The sequence below is a fragment of the Zootoca vivipara genome, chromosome 1 (assembly GCF_965207765.1).
Source record: "Zootoca vivipara chromosome 1, rZooViv2.hap1.1, whole genome shotgun sequence".
Taxonomy (NCBI): Eukaryota; Metazoa; Chordata; class Lepidosauria; order Squamata; family Lacertidae; genus Zootoca; species Zootoca vivipara.
The window spans coordinates 78118602-78140210 of record NC_142582.1 but is presented as its reverse complement, the minus strand read 5'-3'; the positions used below and the strand labels follow the sequence as shown (position 1 = coordinate 78140210).

The 21609-nt window shown below is 45.4% G+C and overlaps 2 protein-coding genes across 8 annotated transcripts in view; one reads left to right on the top strand and one right to left on the bottom strand.

The window, feature by feature from the left end:
- SHANK2 (SH3 and multiple ankyrin repeat domains 2) overlaps positions 1 to 21609 on the top strand; it is a 339643-nt gene that overhangs the window by 143303 nt on the left and 174731 nt on the right. For all 7 annotated transcript variants that reach the window (XM_088668511.1, XM_088668485.1, XM_088668502.1 and 4 more), the window contains 2 exons: positions 602 to 771; positions 7168 to 7281. In XM_088668511.1, coding sequence (XP_088524637.1) covers positions 602 to 771; positions 7168 to 7281 — 284 coding nt within the window. The remainder of the gene's footprint in view (positions 1 to 601; positions 772 to 7167; positions 7282 to 21609) is intronic.
- LOC148687633 (uncharacterized) lies at positions 16424 to 19357 on the bottom strand. Its single transcript, XM_088668455.1, has 2 exons — positions 18194 to 19357; positions 16424 to 17292 (listed from the first exon to the last, which is right to left on the bottom strand). Exons 1-2 carry the CDS (start codon positions 19055 to 19057, stop codon positions 17254 to 17256), a joined length of 903 nt encoding a protein of 300 aa, XP_088524581.1. The 5' UTR covers positions 19058 to 19357; the 3' UTR covers positions 16424 to 17253.

The window sequence follows — 21609 nt, the reverse complement described above, 5'->3', positions numbered from 1 at the left end:
ATCCTAGTGTAACTTCCCAAAGTGCTTTTATTTTTTAAAAAGAAATGGCAGGGCTTCATTATACACCATTGCTTGTAATATGTAACTTGCCCTTACAATTTCCCTAAATCAGTAAAAACAGTTGAACTTCTTCCCAGTTAAATATATTTAGGATTCATGTATGCATTTAAAGCCTCCCCCACCCCCACAGCATAGAGTTGAATTATAAAAGTCACTATAGCCAATAATGTAGCTGGCACAAATAAAATTTCAAGATGAATGAATGTTAATGTTAGTCTGCATATTCAGTTTTGCCTTTCTTCTATAATTTCTTCTATAACGTTGCCTCCTACTGTATTTCTGGTGCAGGCTTAACCATTAAGCACTACACCTCTCTCTTGCTCTGTCTCATTTTGTTTAACCAGTGGATTGGAAAACCGGAGTCAGTTATTGCCTTTTTTTGTGTCCACAGTGAAAACAATTATTATAATTAACTGACCTTTTCCACATAGAAATGTATTTGAAGGTTACCTTGAGCGCCTTAGAGAATAGCCGGGAAATAAATGTAAAAAATAATTAAATAAAAGGTAAACTAACGCTGTTCACTTTGCTCTCTTTCCAGTGCCAGTTATAACCCCAGTGCCAACAAGGATACTATATCTGCCTTGGATTATCAGGGTCCAAAACGCAAACTTTACAGTGCTGTACCTGGAAGACTATTTATTGTCGTGAAGCCATATCAACCTCAAGGAGAAGGGGAGATTCATTTGCACAAAGGGGACAGGGTGAAAGGTCAGTCTGTTCCCTTTAAATCTTCCTGAATGATCAGATCAGCTTTCCTCTTTAGTTGAAGTCAGGAGACGAACGTACAGATTTGTTGATGGAGTCCCAGTTCTAAATGACAAATATCCAGTCCCAGTTTAGGCCATGCACACTTCGATAACTGGTTTTATACTCCCTACACATATTTGAACTGGCACCCAGCAGACTATTAAGCATGTTTCAGCCATGCCAAGTTGAGGGCCGTGCAGCAATTGGCTGGATCTAAAACACTCTAAATGGGTGGCGCTGTGGGTTAAATTACAGAGCCTAGGGCTTGCTGATCAGAAGGTCGGCAGTTCGAATCCCTGCAACGGGGTGAGCTCCTGTTGCTTGGTCCCTGCTCCTGCCAACCTAGCAGTTCGAAAGCACACCAAAAACGTGCAAGTAGATAAATAGGTATCGCTCTGGTGGGAAGGTAAATGGCATTTCCGTGTGCTGCTCTGGTTCACCAGAAAGCGGCTTAGTCATGCTGGCCACATGACCTGGAAGCTGTACGCCGGCTCCCTCAGTCAATAAAGTGAGGTGAGTGCCGCAATCCCAGAGTCGTTCGCGACTGGACCTAACGGTCAGGGGTCCCTTTAAAACACTCTAAAGCATGCCTTCAGTTAAATAATGTATAGGCAATTGCAAATGTGTAATGTTTGTAATTTATGCACAAAGAGGCAGTTTAAAATAAAGGGGGGAGCACCTCAGTAACATATTTGAGGCTCTCATTGGGGAGAGTGACTTTCCCCATATGGGTGTCTGCAGAGGAATTTAGTGAAAATCCTGTGGTAAGACAAAGTTTGGTTTAGTATGTTGTCCAAACTCTGAGTTGTGGCTAAGATCTAACCTCAGCCAAGGTCCCCCCCCAACCCCCCCCCCACCAATATAGCTGTAAAAAAAGACCAAGGGAGAAAAGCAGTGCAGCTTTGAGCTCCACTCTGAAAGCTTGCCATGCTCTCACAGACACGCTAAGCCAAAGTTTTGATCAGCATGTCGTGCTATCCAGGCCATTGTAAAGACTTGAAGGATGGCCAGCTAATCTTAATCTCTAATAATCACAGAAGAGGCAGAAGGAAAAGACCTGTATTAATAGAAGGAAGCTTGATTAAAGCTGCTTGTAAACAGATTGAACTAATAGGTTCTAGCCAAACGTAGAGAGTTTCTGAATCTATAATGGGACACACAACATGGCAGCGAAAACGTGTGGCTGTTAAGATCCACATTTCAAAGTCTGTATGAAAAAGTATGTGTTGAGTTACTTGGGAGTCACAGGATATCTTGGATGCTCAGGAACAAGCTGGACAGAACAAGCTGAATTCAGCAGTACTTCAGAAACATTCTTATAATGCTAAAAGAACAGGAAAATGCAGGAAAAGCAACTACTGCTCCTAAGGAATCAAAAGCAACTGCTCTGCCTCTTCCAGTTACATAGGGATTCCCCTCTGCAATTGCATCTCCTAATTGAGTGTATTTTCAGGAAGTGCAGAGGAGGCTGCAGAGAGAGGCAAGTGATGAGAATGTCCCTTTCTCATCTAAGTAAAGGAATCATCACCATGGGTTTGTGTGCTAGTATCGATGTGGTTTGATTCTGTGCATGGTTTGTCTGATTCTGATATACTATTGCGGCAGAGTTGAGGGACAGCTGAGGCTTCTTTGCTCGCCTCTGAGTTCAGGGAGTAAATTCCTACTAAACTACCTGTGGAATTGCTGTAGTGCTATGTTGGCATCGTAGCTGGAAGCAGTATTTGGGGCGAGTATAGGATTTGGTGTAATGCCGTTCCCCTCCCTCCTCTGACCCTATACTATTCCCTGTCATTGCCCTCCCCCATTTTGGCAGCAGCCGAGAAATTGGGAAATTTCTCTCATCACTACTAGGATAGATCCCTGATATTTGGCCACTTTTATCTTCCTTGGTCAAGATGTGTCTGGAGGATATGATGGAGAAAACCTAACAGCTGGTTTATCATGACCAAAGGATTAGGGAACTCATAAAAATAAAAAGGAGAACTTTCAATTAGTGCTTCACTATTATAAAGTTTTATCAGAAACCCCATTAAATAGCATAAAGTGTATCTTTCATAAACATTTTTGAATAATTTGGTGGTGATTTTTCTTCATGACCAGAGTAGCTAAGGGATGCATAAACTGATATAATCAAATGATATGTGGTATACCAGTTATTAAATGAAAGCTGAAAGGGGGTCAAGTTCAGGTAGATTTAATAATACATGTGAATTATTGTATTAATAGAGTATCATGTAATGTAGTTAAAAATAACGCTTAGTTTTGTCCATTAGTCATGCACACTGACATCATTTTGTGTCTACCACTCTTGATATTAAGAAAACCACAGCTAACTTTTAAAAATAAACGTGATATTTTGTTTTGGTCTCCCCCTCCCCCCCAAAAGCAACATTCATGATCAAGGCTCAAAAAGTTCTAATTGGTCTATTTATTTCAACCACTGCAGTATCTTACCTTCAGTGGGGATTTTTAAACCACATAACACTGATTACCTTACAAATTAGAACTATCAAATGGTAGTTTGCAAGACAACTCTGAGGTATGCATAGTAAGCAGCTAGAATGTTTTGTCAGGTGTTCCCATAAAATATTATTATATATTTTCTGGTCTGCTATCTTAGATACCCCTCATATAATAAGGTGAGTTCAAATATACAGCAATATTTTAACTGCTTAAAAGTTAGTTGTAGATAACTGGATGGCCTGCTGGTCACCTGTATCTTCTAATGACTCATCCAATTTCACTTGACCCATATTTTGATCTTATATTATACCAATTAAGTCCTCCAGGTCTTGAGAGCTTTTCTGGTTGTTCCAATCTTACCTGCTGAATTGAAGCTCTTTGGATTCAGATTTGATTTTTGCTAGGCACAGCCACAGAACGAGAAAACCTCTTGGCCCTGGGGGAATTAATTGATACATAATACTGTACCAGGTCAAGCAAAAGTGTGGATGGACCCCAACTACTTGGTTATAAACATTGTTACCAAGTGGATTTAGTAATGTCAGTGAATTTTGGAATCAGCTTCATAAACCAGTTTATTTACATTTGAAATCAAACACTTTTTGAATTTTGGCTCAATCTGTTCCAAACTTTTTCCATCTTCTTCCTTTCTACCAAAACTCGCTTTCTATGGTAGCAACCAGCTTTAAAGCTGCAACTATATATCTCCTGGTTATTTGAATACAACTCCATTCACCATGCATCTGAAAAATGAGAACATAATTAGGATTGTCATGTATGTAAATGTTAAAAATTATAATGGGACTCTGCTCTAAAAATTCCATAAAGTGAGTGTTTCTTAACTGTTAATGGGATTTATTTAAGTGAATCAGAAATCTTACTCTTAAAATACCATATTGGCCTGAATATAAGCCTCACTTTTTTCCAAATTCCGACCATGAAAAGTTAAAGGGCCTTCTGGCTGTTCCCTCACTGTGAGAAGTGAGGTTACAGGGAACCAGACAGAGGGCCTTCTCAGTAGTAACACCTGCCCTGTGGAATGCCCTCCCAGCAGATGTCAAGGCAATAAACAACTATTTTACATTTAGAAGACAACTGAAGGCAGCCCTGTTTAGGGAAGTTTTTAATGTTTGATGCTGTACTGTTTTTAATATTTGGTTGGAAGCTGCCCAGAGTGGCTGGGGAAACCCAGCCAGATGGGCGGGGTATAAATAATATATTATTATTGTTATTATTATTATTATTATTATTATTATTATTATTATTATTATTATTATTAAGTGTGGCTTAAATTTGCGACCTTACAAAAACTGGCTTTTACAATATTGCTGCTGAAACAGACATACAGTAAAACGGAACGGGTGTGAGTGCCTGCAGAGTTTTAAGGGAGCGGCTTATATTCAGGTATTGTCTTTTTTCTTCTTCTTGAATTTTAAAGGTGCAGCTTACATTCGGGCCAATATGGTATGTAGAAAAGATAGGTAGATAAGACAGAAGCCTCTTCACACTTTCAAGTTATGAATGTTGATCACAAGGATGGTCCATGTGATTAAGTGAAAGCAGGAGTGCATTACTGCCCCTGCCCCTAATTTTATGATTTGATTATTTGATTTCTTAATTAAATATCTTAAAATATATTAGCATATTAAAAAATATCTAAGCGGTGTACAAAAATACTGAAGCAACAACAGACAACTTAAACAAAATATTACAAAAATACACAGTTATGGGGTCCAAAGAAAGTCTAAGCTCACCTACAAAAGGTCTCACAATGAGAAGTGATCCTGGAAATAGCAGACACCATCCTAGTCTCTCTAGACTTGCTTAAAATGGATGGTCATAGCTGCCAAGTTATCCCTTATTTTAAGGGATTTTTCCTTATGCTGAATAGGCTTCCTCGCGAGAAAAGGGAAAACTTGGCAGCTATGTGGATGGTACTTCTTCAGGTTGTCCACAACTGTGTCCCATTCAACTGCATTCCCCATACCAAGTTGCAGGTAGATAAGGATTGTTGAGTTTTCCAGGGGGTTTTCCAGCTCTTTTTTCACCCTCTGTCCTGTCCTCTTCCTCCAGCTGCTTTTATGTGACTTCCCAGGGCCTGTTCCTAAACTCCCTGTATTCATTATAGGAATTTGTCAAGGGAGAGTCTAGATGTGTAGACTTCTCCATGCATAGGCTTCCATATGAGCTGGAACCTTGCATGATTGGGGTTAAAGCAGAGAGGTCTGTCCATATGGGTTTCCCTATGCAGATGTCCACAGGCAACATGTGGATATTGGGATGGGCTCAGGGAAGTCCCAGAACATTGAGACCAGGGCCAGCAGCCTTACACTTATGATCTAAGTAGACATGACAGCAGAAACCATGATGGAATCTCCCTTCTCTTTTAATTTATAGCAGCTCTCTGCCTGTGTGTACATGCATGCAAGAGAGATTCAGATCAGGACTACAGTGCAGAGGCAGAACCATTTTGCCAAGTGCTGTTTTCCTGATGACAATTACCTCCACCCCCCAAAGCTGTTATTTTCCTTGTTAAGAGACACTTACATGCTGCGTGTTGCAGGGAACTGACTTGAGAACATTTCGTAGCTTTAGAAGAGCTTGTCTTAATTCATATTAAAAAAAAACTCCTTAGCAATGGCAAGGTTTTTTTCTACACCTTTTTGCATCTTTCAGTTTCACAGTTCTTGACAAGTCATAGGATCAATTTCCAACTTAACACCTATGCACACTTGAGCTTTAGTCTTTTAAAAGGCGATGTACTCCGCTTTGCCATTTTCCACTGTGAGAATCAGCAAAATGTTTTAAAACACATTATAGCTGTTTATACAAGTTCATCAGCCGGAAGCTTACATTCGCACAAACATAGGGGGTGGAATGCCGTTTCTGAGCTATTTGGGGGGGGGATTGGCAAAAGCTGGGCTGCCATATGTCCGGATTTTTCCGGACATTTGACTGATTTCTGCCCAGACCCTGCTGCTGTCTGCAGTATTCCATATATGTCTGGGAAATTCTGGGCGTATGGCAACCCTACATTAACTAATTAATGTCATACTAATTAAAAGTATTATTAAATCTGCAAGTAATGAAGCTTGCAGCCCTGTTTATGACATGCTCAAAATCCATAGATCACAATTCATATAGTATTGATAATACCTTTATTGTCAATAATAATAATAATAATAATAATTTATTTATACCCCACCCATCTGGCCGGGTTTCCCCAGCCACTCTGGGTGGCTTCCAACAGAAAAATGAAATAAAATAATCTATTAAACATTAAAAGCCTCCCTAAACAGGGCTGCCTTCAGATGTCCTCTAAAAATCTGGTAGCTGTTTTTCTCTTTGACGTCTGATGGGTGGGCGTTCTACAGGGCGGGCGCCACCACCGAGAAGGCCCTCTGCCTGGTTCCCTGCAACTTGGCTTCTCACAACGAGGGAACCGCCAGAAGGCATTAACTAATTTTCTGGATTTCATCTTCAGGATTCACTGAAGAGTTGGAATGTACTAGTTTTCCTTACCCAAATGTTATGTTCTAAATATAGCAGAATACTGAGTACCGTTCATTTTGGGGAAATGCTTAGGCTATGAGGTTCTGCACCACTTTAGAGTTCTTTCCACGTTACCTGCTAACAGTTGCCCTGTTTGCTGGTTCTTAATCAGATGTGGTTTTCTTTTGTTCATTCTGAATTGTATAAATTTTTATGACTGTTAATCATGTTCTGTTAAGTTTTTATTCCAATATAGACAGTGGAAATCATAGGTTCAATTGAATGTGGCCTACTCCATTGTTAAATGGGACTTTGCATTTAAGCTTGTAAGTTACCGTTTAAGCTTGTGTATAAAATAAACTTATGCAGAAGTCTAATGGCGTTTTCCTATTTTATGCCTAGTTTTGAGCATTGGCGAGGGTGGATTCTGGGAAGGCACCACTCGAGGTCATGTCGGATGGTTTCCTGCAGAATGTGTTGAGGAAGTGCAGTGCAAACCAAATGAAAGCAAACCAGGTAAGATGGTGATATTCAATTGTAACCCATATCAAATGATATAAAAGACCTATTATTTTTCCATGTTCATTCCCCTCCCCCCCATAATTAATTGAAGATAAGAGTTTGTCTCAAACTGATTGCTTAGACCTCAGGGAAGGAGTAGCTATTTTTGAAAAGAAAGATACAGCTATAAATTTGGGTTGTGCCCCCCCCCATACTAGTGTGAAAACAACTTAAAGCTTTGGTTAAACATCTACAACAGAAGTAATAAAATGTATGATTTTTTCTGTAGTATAATATAATATGTACGGTATCTTTCGTTGGGTATTTTATACATTCGCTATGTAAAGGGTTCTTGCCAGGTAGATGTACCTTTTGTCCTATTGATTTAAATTGGAGAGAATTATATAACTCTTTAATTCCGTCACTTTGGCTGTATTGTGGCCAGTATAATGATGTTTGTTGGTGTAGTGAAAATGAGCCTTAAACCGAGTTTGGCATATTTACTTGCCTACAAATGACAGGGAATTTGGAATGCATCCTTGAATTTATAGAATTTTTGATGAGGAGTAAATGTTTTAATATTGTGTAAATGTTCTTTGCTGCTGTTTGTTTTTGCTTTTAGATTGTTGTTGTTTAAAATATAATGCCCTTTGCGCTCCAAATATGTCACAGGTACTCCGCAACTGGGATTGAGCTTACTCTACATTCATATTTCCCACATATTCTAAAAAATGGTATTTGGCTTTGACGCTTGTTCTAATGTTAAACAGAAGTAGGTGTTAGTGGATATAAGAATTAATATTTTTTTATTTTAAGAATCAAATTGAGACTTGGAATAAGTCCTACATGAGAAAGAATTATGAAAAATGCATCAGATGTGGATTAAAAGTAGCCTATGATTTAAGTAGGACGCGGGTGGCGCTGTGGGTTAAACCACTGAGCCTAGGGCTTGCTGATCAGAAGGTCGGCGGTTCAAATCCCCACGACGAGGTGAGCTCCCGTTGCTCGGTCCCAGCTCCTGCCAACCTAGCAGTTTGAAAGCACGTCAAAGTGCAAGTAGATAAATAGGTACCGCTCCAGCAGGAAGGTAAACGCCGTTTCCGTGTGCTGCTCTGGTTCGCCAGAAGCGGCTTAGTCATGCTGGCCACAAGACCCGGAAGCTGTCTGCGGACAAACGCCAGCTCCCTCGGCCAGTAAAGTGAGATGAGCGCTGCAACCCCAGAGTCGTTTGCAACTGGACTTAACTGTCTGGGGTCCTTTACCTTTTTATGATTTAAGTTAATCACATGGTTGTTGCTTGTTTTCTGCTTTGGAAGAAAATGCAAGGTCAGGTAATTGTTTTAAAGCAACCTGTCAGTATTACCTTGGACTAAATCTATTAATGAAACCTGGAAAATTAATTAGGAGGAACAGTGAAGGAACTAGTGATTAAATGCCACCTTCTGGGGCTATTAAAAGGATGTCAGCTGAGAAGTGTCAAAAACCTCCATAAATTATGAGAATTCACACTATGGTCTCTGCAGTGTATAAAAGCTTCTACATTGCTTGAATGCAGCCTGAGAGTTTCAGATAACATTACAGAATCCAGCATTTCTCTAGCACAATAGTTCATTATCTCACCTAGATCATTATTTAAATGGAGCCCAGACTCTTACCTTTAGAAAAATAATAAAATATTTCCTAGCTAAATGTGTGTAACTATCAAGTTACATATAAGGAGAAACATGGTGCAGTTCCAAGAGCTATGCGGATACAACACTGGTTTCTGAATGCCCAGATGCTTCCACAAACTGCTACTGGGATCCTCTAGAAAACTAGGTGTTGTAGAGAAGGGGTCCAGTCTAGTCTTATTCTGTACATCTATCTGAAGGGTTTTGGCTTTGGTATGAACTAATGTCCAGCCCCATTGAATCCCCGCATACAGGCTGAAGTATGGTGCAGGCCAGACGTGGGCTTGTCACAGTAGTGAGAATTACAAATGGAACCTGTTGGGGATATGGAAGTTCTTTTGAATTGCTACAAATGGTTCACGTCACCTGAGCAGAAACCTCCAAATTGCCATCTAAGCAAAATTAACAGCACTAAGGAATGTGAGCTAGTACTAGCAATGATAGGAACAGTTGTGAGATGTTTTCTTTAGCCACCTCTATTGTTTTTGAGGGAGAGGTACTACATTGCTTTGGTTCAGTAAATTATCCCTCCTTCCATCCTACAGAAATATTGTAGACTAACTTGTCATGCGCATACAGATGCTTTTTGTGTACAACCATTGCTTCAGCAGTAAATATCTTCCTTTGGGAGCAAGTAGTGCTGTGTCATATGTTTTAGAATAGGATGAAACTATCCATACTTACAGACTTGTGATAAACACCAGCCAAATAACATCTGTATGGTGCATAAGTAGACGCACTAAGGACCTGCATAAAACTTCTTTTGTTGTGGCTATATACAGTCACCTAACTACATATATATTTCCATGTGGCCATAATTAATGCTTATGATTCATGCAACACTGTGAGCTTTGAGAACACAGTTATCCTGGAGCCACAAATATGCCGCTTTGTTTAAGAGATTCAGCAACAAGCATGACAGATTTTCTTATACCTACCCCTCTGTACTCTTCACATCTGTAGACAATTATTTAAGTATGATTTCAAAGCTTCCATGTCAAAATCTGAACAGTCTTTACAGAGACTGACAACAGGGGAAAGAGATGAGGATATAGAGAAGCCAAAATCTTACCATAATTGTAGTGGTGTCTGATCTGAGGATGCACCATGCTGCAGCCCTACTGTGATTGCGTACAGAATTAAGAATTTGGGAGGGATCCTGAGGGTAATCTGGTCCAACCCCCTTCAGTGCAAGAATCTAAACTAAAGCATGGTATTGTTGTTTAGTCGTTTAGTTGTGTCCGACTCTTCGTGACCCCATGGACCAGAGCACGCCAGGCACTCCTGTCTTCCACTGCCTCCCGCAGTTTGGTCAAACTCATGTTCGTAGCTTCGAGAACACTGTCCAACCATCTCGTCTTCTGTCGTCCCCTTCTCCTAGTGCCCTCAATCTTTCCCAACATCAGGGTCTTTTCCAGGGAGTCTTCTCTTCATGGTATAGTGCAGCATGGTACAGTGGTAGTGGTTAATCATCCAAGGTGGATTGGGCTGTATAAACAGTCGTCATCATCATTTATTATTTCTACCCGCCCATCTGGCTGGGTTTCCCCAGCCACTCTGGGCAGCTCAGGGGTTACAGTTCTTAGTTAAATTGCTCTCTGTATTCAAAGAGCATCTCAAATGACTTATGCTTATATAGCATAATTGTAAAATAAATTACATCTACCTTAAAGAAAAAACACAGAAGTTAGAAATTCACTTTGTTTGGTCTGCAACTGAATCTTGTTAATTCATTGTACCTCGGGGCTCTGTTCCCAGTGGCAATCCTGCTGCACATGAAGGTAGTCCTCTACCCTGTCTTCATATTCCAGTGGTTTTGCCAAAGAAGGATAGGAATGGGTAAGAAAAAATTATCCCTTACCCTGGCAGACAGCGACTTCTCATTTTTTCCTTTCAGTTGAGTGCCCGAAGTCTAGATGGGAGATGCTAAACCCTACACTTGTGGCATAGACCTTCAAGAACCTTGTGCAGCTGAGGGAAATGCCATGTGGCACAGCACTGAAAAAGCAGGACCAGTAACTTCACTTTAGGGAAAGCATCTTGATGAACTTAGACTTAGAGTATCATCCTGAAGCTTTCCACACTAAGATGTTAAAGATAAATTTTGACAAGTGACTAAAGTTTAGCTGAGGATCAGATGACAAATCAAACCTGCCTTTGTTGGGATGATATACAGCCTCTTGCACTAAGACATGGTTAATTAAACCTGGGGGTTGTTGGGGGCTGCTGGGTAACAGAAACAATGCTGCACAAGAGTTGAATGCCTCTGATAGTGACACAATAAACCATTTTCCCTCTTGAACTCTTCAGAGTAGTGTGTAACAGCTATTCTACTGCAGTAGAGGAAAGTGTGCTCACTAGCTCCACGGGGGGGAAGGAATATAACAGTTGGGAGATGTCCATCTAGATCAGGAAAATGTACAGGGAGACAGAATTTAGCTCGCCTCCCCAAGCACCAATACCATGGGCAGGTTAGCAAACCTTTGCAGCTGCATTGTAGTAACTTACAAAAAAAAAAAAAAGCTGGGAGATCAAATCACTTCTCACATGCTGTAATACTTTGGTTCTTCTATATCAGTTAAGCAAAAATTTAAGAAGAAGAATGTTTAGAACCAAGCCAAAATATCTCAGAAGATTTCCCTCCCTCCGTGCCCTAGAAAAAGAGGGTCATTTATTCAAATACCAATTGTGACGGCCACCATTTTTGCCCCATGGCCTTGGGCCCAGGGCATGTTAGATCCAGGGCATTGCAGAGGATGCATATTAGTAGACAAACTGGCAATAGAAAATGTAGATCTGTATAGGATTTCAATCTAAGTCTCCTTATTGTCTTTAAGGCATTCAGGGGCACCAGGTGCTGTTCCCTGTTTAAGTGTCCTCTCCAATTTTCCAAAATGCTGTTACATTAGCATCCTGTGCATTACATAGCAGCTATTCCTACACTTAAAACAACAGAGTCCTTCTTAAATTTATTGTTTCACAGTATTTTGTAGCCATAGTCTGCTGCATCAAATGTTTAGCAGGAACAATTAGAAATGCATTATTTTCCCCCAACAGTTCAGTTTTGTAGATGATCACTAGGTGGCATTGTTTATGTACAAAACAGAAGCATGCCAATACTAGGTGGTTCCTCTTATAAGCATTCTTAGATTTTTCCATGTATACATAAAAAGCAGTGGTAACTGGTCTAAAATGTTTTAACAGAACTGAATTAGTCATTCTTTTTAAGTAAATGTTAGCAGCTGGGGGTAGAGAGAGACAATGCTGTAATAACTGAAGCTGCATCTATATGGAGCTATGAAAACTTGTGTGTTTCATATATATTTTTGTTCTCTAGTACAGAGTATCCTTAAGGTTTTAGAGACATATGGTTGTGGGGAAATATGGAACCAATAGCATAATTCTCGCTGAGTCAACTGTACCTCTTCAGGCTATAGGTGGGACCCACATACAAGAATGTTCCCTCTCAAAACAAAATTCACACAGCATCTGCCCTGGATTCCAGTGAGTTTCCAAGCTGTATTGAAAGTGGTTTTTTATTTCTAAAACTCTACAATGGACTAATGCAGTACCTGAATATTTTCAGTACTGTATTGGCCTTTTGCTTTGTTGAAATATGCAGTAGAAACATTGTAGCTGAGTACTCTTATTGTAAACATACATGTACTGTTTAATTCTGTATGGTGTTTAATTGTGTATGGGTTGGAGAACACAGAAGGAGAGAGGAGCACCTTGTTCCTTTGACTGATCTCTAGTAAGACCCAATCACTAAAAGTAAGAGAAATTTATACTTCTTTATGAACAAGGAAAGCGGGAGTTAGGGCTGGTGGGTGGGTGGATTTTGAAGATGGAGCTTTGAGCACAAGTCCCACCCAGCCTTATTAGCGCAAGTTCTTTACCTTTTTTGAGCTATACCTGGTATTCTTCTGTTTCAATTTTTGTGTATTTTCTGGTTGTTAAAAATACTTGAATAAACATTTTGAATCAGTGAAACATATTATTATAACTGATCATTTTTTAAAAAAACTTGGAAAATCTGCATTCAGCTGAATCAGTTTAGTTTGCCCTTTGCTACAGCAGGCTGTGGGAACATAAGTTTTTCTCTGTATTGTGTTGAGTAAATATAGTTTCATAAGAATAGCTGAACAGAATGTATGGATTTTTTTTGTTGGTGGTGGTTTTGCAGCATTGCATTTAATTTCATATAAGATTAATGTACCCAGGTGTTCAAACATTCAAGTAGGTTTTGGACTGATCAGGAGAGCTGTATCTTATTTATGGTTGCTTCCTTAGTGGTAGAACAGCCTTGGCATGTGGAAATAGAGCAAAGCTAAATAGAGCAATCTGCCCTGATTTCAAAGCATTCCCCTAATTTATGTGTGATTGAACTAATGTTGAAATAAATTGCTTCATCTATTTTCCCCATGCGCTCTCTCGCTTTCTGTCTTACACATACCCATCGTATTTTGGGAGCAGGGATTTAGGTTACCAACTTTGAGAAGGGCAGGTTCCGGATAATTGCTGGTTGCATAAACTGTTGTCTTTCTGCTCTGATTAGACAAGGGAGAAGAGACCTTTTAAAAGCCAGTCACTACAGTGACAAACCCAGTCATTAAACCCAGAGAATGCTGCCAGGAATCTTGAAGCCTTGGGAAAAGACATCTCATAGAAACTCAGTCTAAGCCGGGCTTGGGTCAACCAAAGGTCAATGAAGTCATCAATAGCCAGGGCTATTGGCACCAACTCTTAGCTACTCCAGGGCATTTCAGAAGCCAACTGGATTCAGCTGCATTCACCACTTGCTTCTGGAGGTTTAGGTATCTTAAGTAGACCCCTCTCCCGTCTCTGTGAAGGTTTTCATCTTAGTGATACTATAACAATAACCTGTTCCTTTAGCAGGTGATGACAATTCCTTGGTAAGATATGTGAAAGAACAGACAACATTTTTAGGTGAAAGTGGCGATTCTGAAAGCTATTCAGTCCAAACATATCTGGTCTCTCCCTGGTCAAGCTGTGAGGGTCAAACTGCTTGTGATGTTGATGACCTGTTCAACTCAGCTGCTTTTATTATGAAGAAAAAAGCAGGCAATGTGAAATGTGTTCCTGCTCCAAATAAGAATGATCCTAAGCTTCTTTCTAAGAAGTCCCGTTGAACTTAATGGACTGATGAAGAAATATGTTGAGGAAGATGCCTTGTGTAAGGCTCCCCAGTGAAATGTAGAAGTTCCCCTTTCACCTTTAAATCTGCTACTGAATTGGGAAATGTTTTCCTGCTCAAAATCACCCCCTCCCAGCTCCTTGGCTTGGGGAAGGCAGCCGGCAAAAAGCCCCACTTTCTCCCACTCGCCTCAGCGGCAGCGCTAAAACAACCGATCCTGGGTGGGCCTGAGGGCGAGCGCAGCGCGTGGGGCGAGCAAGAGAAAGCGTGTGGTGCTCGCCCTCCGGCCGACCCGGTTCGGCCCCCTCAGCGCCGCAGCCGCCACGCACTTTCTCCTGCTCCGCCCTGCACGCTGCGCTCGATCTCGAGCGCGCTTCGGCTCCGGGAAACGACTTTTCGTCAGCTGCCTTCCCCTTGGCTTGGGGAAGGCAGCCGGCAAAAAGTCATTCCCCGGAGCCGAAGTGCGCCGGTGCGGGGACTTTTCGCCGGCTGCCTTCCCTGAGACACTGAAATATACTCGGAGTCAAGAGTGAATTTCATGCTCTTTATTCAGCTCATAGTCATCAAGGAGGAGAAGAGAAGACGAATGGCTCTTTTCCCAAAACCATCTGCTTATATACATTATTTACACAATGGGCCTTGCGTGATTGGCTACTTCAGGGCTACACCTGTGGGCCAATTATATTGTGGATTGACTTTTGCCTGCAGCCTGATTGGCTGCTCCTACAGGCCAATCAGGTAGCAGATTCACTTCTGCCAGCCGCCTGATTGGCTGCTCCAGCAGGCCAATCAGGTTGCGGATTCACTTCCACCTGGAGTTGGATTGGGTAGCTCCCGCTGATTCTGAATCCTATTGTTCTAGGATTCAGCTCAGTACATAACACCCCTCCCCTCTAAGTTCCAGTCCTGCCCGGGAAGTTGCATTCGTAGTCCCCAAGGTCTGCTGGCCGCCTCCGTGTGCGTTGTGGCCTGGGGTGTTCCTTGGTCAGGGGTTCTGGTTCTGGCTCGTGTTCCGAGGCTGCTGGCTGTGCCGGGGCTGTCTGGTCTGGCGCCACTGAACCACTAGGTTGTAGCTCTGGTTCCGATGTCCTTCCAGCCTCGGGGCGCCCCTCTGTGCCTACTGCTTCTGCTTCCTCTGCCCACCCCTCTCGCTCTACAGGCCTCACTGCCCTGCTGTCCCCTTGGGACCCCTCTGTCCCGCTCTCCTCCCGGGTTCCTCCTGGGAATCGTCGCCGTATCTGGTCGCAGTGGCGGCGCCAACATTGCCCCCCTTCCGTTAGTACCTCGTACGACACGGGACCGGTCACCTTGGTGACTGTGGCGGGTACCCATGCTGGGCCTGCCCCAAAATTCTTTGCATACACTGGGTCCTGGGCCACAAATGTCCGGGGGTTCCTGCCTTTCCCACCACTACCTCATCCTGAGCTCTGTCGGGGTGAAGTCGGTCCAGTCTAGTTGCAAGGCGCCGGCCCATTAGTAATTCCGCTGGGCTCCGGCCCGTCGTTGTGCTTGGGGTGCTGTGCTGTGCTAGAAGAAATGCAGCAAGGCGGTATTCCCAGTCCCCTTGTGTCATGCGGCGGAGGCTGTCCTTGGTGGTCCGCACCATGTGCTCCGCTTGGCCATTGGTGGCAGGGTGGAATGGTGCTGAGCGGATGTGGCGGATGGCGTTCTGCGCTGTGAAGGTCTGGAACTCCTCTGACGTGAATGCGGTTCCATTGTCCGAGACGAGGGTGTCAGGGAGCCCGTGGGTCGCAAACAGCTTACGTAGTACCCGGATGGCTGCCGCCGTAGAAGTGGATGGTACCAGTGCGACCTCCAGCCATTTGGTGTAGGAATCCACCACTATGAAGAATGTTTTTCCCTGGAAGGGGCCAGCGAAGTCCACGTGCAAGCGTGACCATGGATGTCGGGCGGACTCCCAGGGCTGGACTGGGGCCCTAGGGGGATCCGGGCGGGATTCTTGGCAGGTCTGGCAGTGTTGGACCCAGGCCTCTATCTCTCTGTCAATCCCCGGCCACCACACATAACTCCTGGCAAGGGCCTTCATCCTCACTACCCCTGGGTGTGTCTCGTGTAGGGCTGTGAGGACCCTTTTGCGGAGGGGCTGGGGAACAACAACCCTGCTTCCCCATAACAGGCACCCCTTGTGGGCCGACAGTTCATGTTTGCGGTTTGTGTAGCCAGCGAATTCTGGCCCGGGGCTGCTGCTGGGCCATCCTCGCCACACCCAGTCCAGGACCCGGGAGATGACCCTATCTTTTGTGGAATGGTGCGCAACTTCTTGTGCCTGAATGGGTCGGTCGGGAAGCAGCTCCAGGGTCATAACCTCTTGCGCAGGCACTGGGTCGGGGCCTGTTTCTGGTAGTGGTAGCCTGCTGAGGGCGTCTGCGTGGCCCATCGCCTTCCCAGGGCGGTGGATTAGTGCATACTGGTAGCCGGCAAGGAAAATTGACCACCTGAGGACACGTGGAGACAACACTTGGGGGGTCTGCTTCTCAGGGGCAAACAGGCCAAGCAACGGCTTGTGGTCAGTCACTATGGTAAAGGGCCGCCCGTACAAGAAATCATGGAATTTTTTTTCGCCCTTCACGATTGCCAGACCCTCCTTGTCAATCTGTGAGTAGTTTCGTTCGGCTGCAGCAAGCGTCTGGGAGAAGTATGCCACCGGCACCTCTCTTCCATCCGGGAGTTGGTGTCCCAGGACAGCGCCGATGCCATAGGGAGAGGCGTCGCATGCCAGCACCACTGGCAGCCTCTCGTCGAAGTGTGCTAAGACCGAGTTCGAGACGAGCAAGTCCTTGACTGCCTGGAATGCGGCCCTTTGTCGCTGGCCCCACACCCAAGGGGCCCTTTTATCTAGGAGTCTGTGTAGGGGCTCCGCTACCGCTGCCTTATGGGGAAGGAAGGCATGGTAAAAGTTCAATAGTCCCAAGAATGACTGAAGTTCGGGCTTGCTCTTGGGCGCTGGGGCCTCACAAATGGCCCGTACCTTGTCACCGGTTGGATGGACCCCTTCTGCGTCCACCTTAAATCCCAGAAAGTCCACCTGCGGCACTCCCAGTAAACACTTTTCCCGCTTCACCTTGAGGCCCGCCGTCTGGAAACGGTGCAGGACGGAGCGGAGGCGGTCCTCAAATTCCTCTGGTGTGGGCCCGGCGATCAGTACATCATCGAAGAAGGGGGTGACACCAGGAATCCCTTTAAGGAGAGAGTCCATTAGATTCTGGAATATGCCTGGTGCCACGCTAACGCCAAATTGCAGCCGCTTTACTCTGAATGCCCCTCTGTGCGTCACAATCGTCTGAGCCTCTGCTGTGGCTTCGTCCACAGGCAACTGTTGATACGCTTGGGCCAAGTCCAGTTTGCCAAAGATTTTTGACCCAGCCAGGGTGGCGAGGACATGGCTGACCACTGGCACTGGGTATGCATGGGCCGTGAGAGCCTTGTTTATGGTGCATTTGTAGTCTGCACAGATGCGGACCGAACCGTTAGGCTTGACGGGTGTGACAATTGGAGTTTCCCAGGGGGCGTTGGGCACCGGCTCCAGCACTCCTTGCTCCACGAGCCGGTCCAATTCCTCGTCTATGCGGGGTTTCAGGGCAAACGGGACCCGGCGGGCCTTGTGCCTGATGGGTCGTACAGCAGGGTCTAGCTGTAGGGCAATGGGGGGTCCTGTATATCGTCCCAATGCCCCATCGAAAACCCCTGGAAACTCTTTGCATATGGCGTCCACGTCCACTTGTAAGCTAGTGCGGTTCACCCCGGTAACGGCTAGCCCCAGAGGTCCAAACCATGCCAGTCCCAGTAAGCTAACGTAGGGGCCCTTAACTACCAGCAAGTCCAATTGTTGCTTTCGCCCTCGATATTGCACCCTGAAGGTCCCCACCCCCATAGTAGGGACCTTACGTTTCTGGAAGTCCCGGAGGGTGAATGGGGCCGGCCTTAGTTTGGGACCCCCATTAGGGCACAGTTCCCTTAATGTTCGGGCCGAGATTATGGATAGAGTTGAACCCGTGTCCAGCTCCATGCGGCATGGGGCTCCCTCTATCTGTACCTCTATATAAATTTTCTCTGTGCTGGGATGGGGCAACTGGAATACCTGGTAGTCCGTGATCTCCGTCGAGTTGCCTTGGTGCATGGTGCCGTGTGACCTGGGGCTCCTGGGTTGGTCATCTGATGCTTGTCGACGGGTGAGTCGAGCCCGACACACCCGGGCGATGTGTCCCAATTTTCTGCACTGCCTGCACTCTGCGTTACGGAAACGACAGGTCCTCCTCTCGTGGTTCTCCCCGCAGCTTGCACAGTTCCCTCCTTCTCGTCGAGGCTGCTGTGGTGTGTGTGCTGCTTGAGTGCGCCGCTGTACTCGGTGTACTTCCTCCCTGTCAGATTCGGATTCGTCGGTGAGGTCTTCGTGGTAGACCCTCGGTTGGGATGGCGGGGCCGGTCGTGCCTCTTGCGTTGACCTCTCGGCGGCTTCGGTTGCCAGGGCTTCCTCCAGAGCAATCTGGAACGTGAGGTCTTTTTTGGCGTAGAGGCGTCGTTGCAACATCTCGTCCCTCAGGCCACCGACGAGGCGGTCACGAAGCATGTTCTCCAATTCTGAGAAGTTGCATAACCGGGCGGCTTGGCGGAGGGAGGTCACAAACCCAGTTATGGTTTCCCCCGGGGCTTGCCGTTTTGCGTAGAAGGCATTTCGGCAAGCTACCACCGAGGGCTGTGGTGAGAAGTGCTCCTTCAGCCGTTCCATTATTGTTTTGTAAGAGACGGTAGCGACATCTCTAGGTGCAAGGAGAGCCCGGGCGATTTCAAACGTCTCCTCTCCACAGACGCTGAAGAATGTCGCCCTCTTCATGGCGTCGTTGGTGACTTCTTTCGCTTGCAGGAGGAAGTTGAAACGGGCGGCGTACCCTTCCCAGTCTCCTGATGCTGGTTTGAATGGCGAGAAGCTGCTGTCGGTTGCCATTCTGGGTTCCTTGGGTCCTGGAGCTGAAGCCTGGATGCACGGTGCGATGCAGCGGTGCAGCAGGTGGCGGTGCTGCGGTGCAGTGCGTGGTGGCGGTCAGCTCAGCAGGATCCCACCTTCGTCGCCAGTGAAATATACTCGGAGTCAAGAGTGAATTTCATGCTCTTTATTCAGCTCATAGTCATCAAGGAGGAGAAGAGAAGACGAATGGCTCTTTTCCCAAAACCATCTGCTTATATACATTATTTACACAATGGGCCTTGCGTGATTGGCTACTTCAGGGCTACACCTGTGGGCCAATTATATTGTGGATTGACTTTTGCCTGCAGCCTGATTGGCTGCTCCTACAGGCCAATCAGGTAGCAGATTCACTTCTGCCAGCCGCCTGATTGGCTGCTCCAGCAGGCCAATCAGGTTGCGGATTCACTTCCACCTGGAGTTGGATTGGGTAGCTCCCGCTGATTCTGAATCCTATTGTTCTAGGATTCAGCTCAGTACATAACAGACACCCCCGCACCGGCCCGCTTCGGCTTCGGCTGTGGCGTGGCTGCGGGGGGAGAAGCGGAGGAACGATCCGTTCCTCCGCTTCTCCCCCCCACCTTCCCTCGCTACAGCTGGTTTCCCTTTATGTTCCACTGGCCTCTGCCGCGAGCAACTGGCAGAGACCAGCGGAACCAGCTGTAGCACGGAAAGAAGGCAAAGGAAGATCAGCTGACAGGTGCTGACAGCTACTCTTCCTTTGCCTCTTCCCCGCTAGACAAATGCCTTTTGGGATTGCGATCAGAGGTTGACTCGGAGCCGCTTCGTCTTTTTATGGCCACGCTTCACAAGGCAAAGCGGCGGCCATAGAAAATCTTATCGTCTTGCGAGGCAACCTCCGATCGCAAAACCCTTTCATCTAGCGATAATTTCGTCTAGCAGGGCATTCGTCTAGCGAGGCACCACTGTATTTGTATTCAGGCTATGTTGGGTACAGTGGCGGAGCTTCATGCTCTGTCACCGGGGGTGGGGCTGGCGCCTGTTCTGGGGGCGGGGCGCACCTCCCGGAGGGGTGGAACACACGTTCCAGGGCCGTGGCGCGCCTCCTGGAGGGCCATGACGCGCCTCCCGGGGGCACAGCACACCTCCCGGAGGGCCATGGTTCGCATTCTGGGGGTGTGGCGCGCCTCCCAGAGGGGCGTGACACGCGTTCTGGGGGCAGGGCAGGCATTTTGGGGGTGGGGCGGGCACCTGCGATGGCACCCCTTGGAGCCCCTACTGCCCCTATCTTCCTATGCCCCTGGTTGGGTAGAACAAGGTGATGTGGTGCTTCATTTGTGAATCAAAATAGAATTATCAACATCTTCATTTTCTTCTCTCTCTCTCTCTCTCTCTCTCTCTCTCTCTCTCTCTGTGTGTGTGTGTGTGTGTGTGTGTCTATCTATCTCTGTGTGCATTTTCGTTCCTTTTGGTCATGTTCAGATGCATAGAAACATGACATGCCAAAATTTCTTGCTTTGCTTAAAGTATTGTGTGGTGGCATTGCCTAGGAACATTTTCCATCAGTTCTGTTTTGTAAAAAGTATGTGACCATAATTCATGTCTCTGTAATTGCCATGAATGTTCAAAAGATAAAGTGGAAGCAGAACATAGCAACATGACTACTGACAGAAATGGGCAATTGAGTGCTTATTATTGCGCTGCCCCTCCCTGCAGATCCATAGGATCTCCAGAGCCCCAGGGTGTCTCTTGTTTTACTCACACAGCCCTGGGTGTTCTTGTCATCATCAATCCTGTTTGTTGTATGTTTCACTTTCTCAGCCATGTACTCCTGATTACAGTCCCACAGTTTACTGTAAAAGTAGGTTCTCTGCCTCATAGAATTCCTTCTCATCTCCTTTAAGCTCATCACTGGAGGTTTCTTGGCCTCTAAATCTTCCTAACCCACTCCTCTTTCTATTTTCTTTCTGTGGCAATGCCTGCCAGTTCTGTTCCTCCACACCTCCTCTTATCTCCCTATTATCTTCTTCCCCATTTACTTTCTCCTTCTCTTCCATTTTCCCTTCCTTTCCTCTACTCCTCTCTTTCCCTCTCCCTAATTGTGCTGCTGGCTTGCCTCCCCACTTCGGGTCTATCATGACCACTTCCCAGTTAGGATGCAAGATTGAAGGAGCAGCAGGCGGGTTGTTGTGCCCTGTCTGCCGAAACCTACCCAGCACCCCTCAGTTCAGTTTGCCTCAAATTCAGTATGTAGCCAGAAACACTTGTACACCATGGAAGGAATTCACTCTCACAGTGGCAAATAGTCATAGTTCAGTCAGGACAAGCATTTTTGCTTTTTGTTTTTCTTTCTTTTACGTTTTGTTGTGATGTTGTTGATGTCAGCCGCCCTGAGCTGGGGAGGGCGGGGTATAAATAAAATTTTATATTATTATTATTATTACCCAGATGGAACAATATCCCCTTCCCCCCCCCCCCATGCACTGTTCTGGAGATTCTCCCAAAGCACACAGGGCAGAGTCGGAGGAAAGCCCTGTTGCTGTAGTGGGACTCATTGTGTTGACTACTGTTTT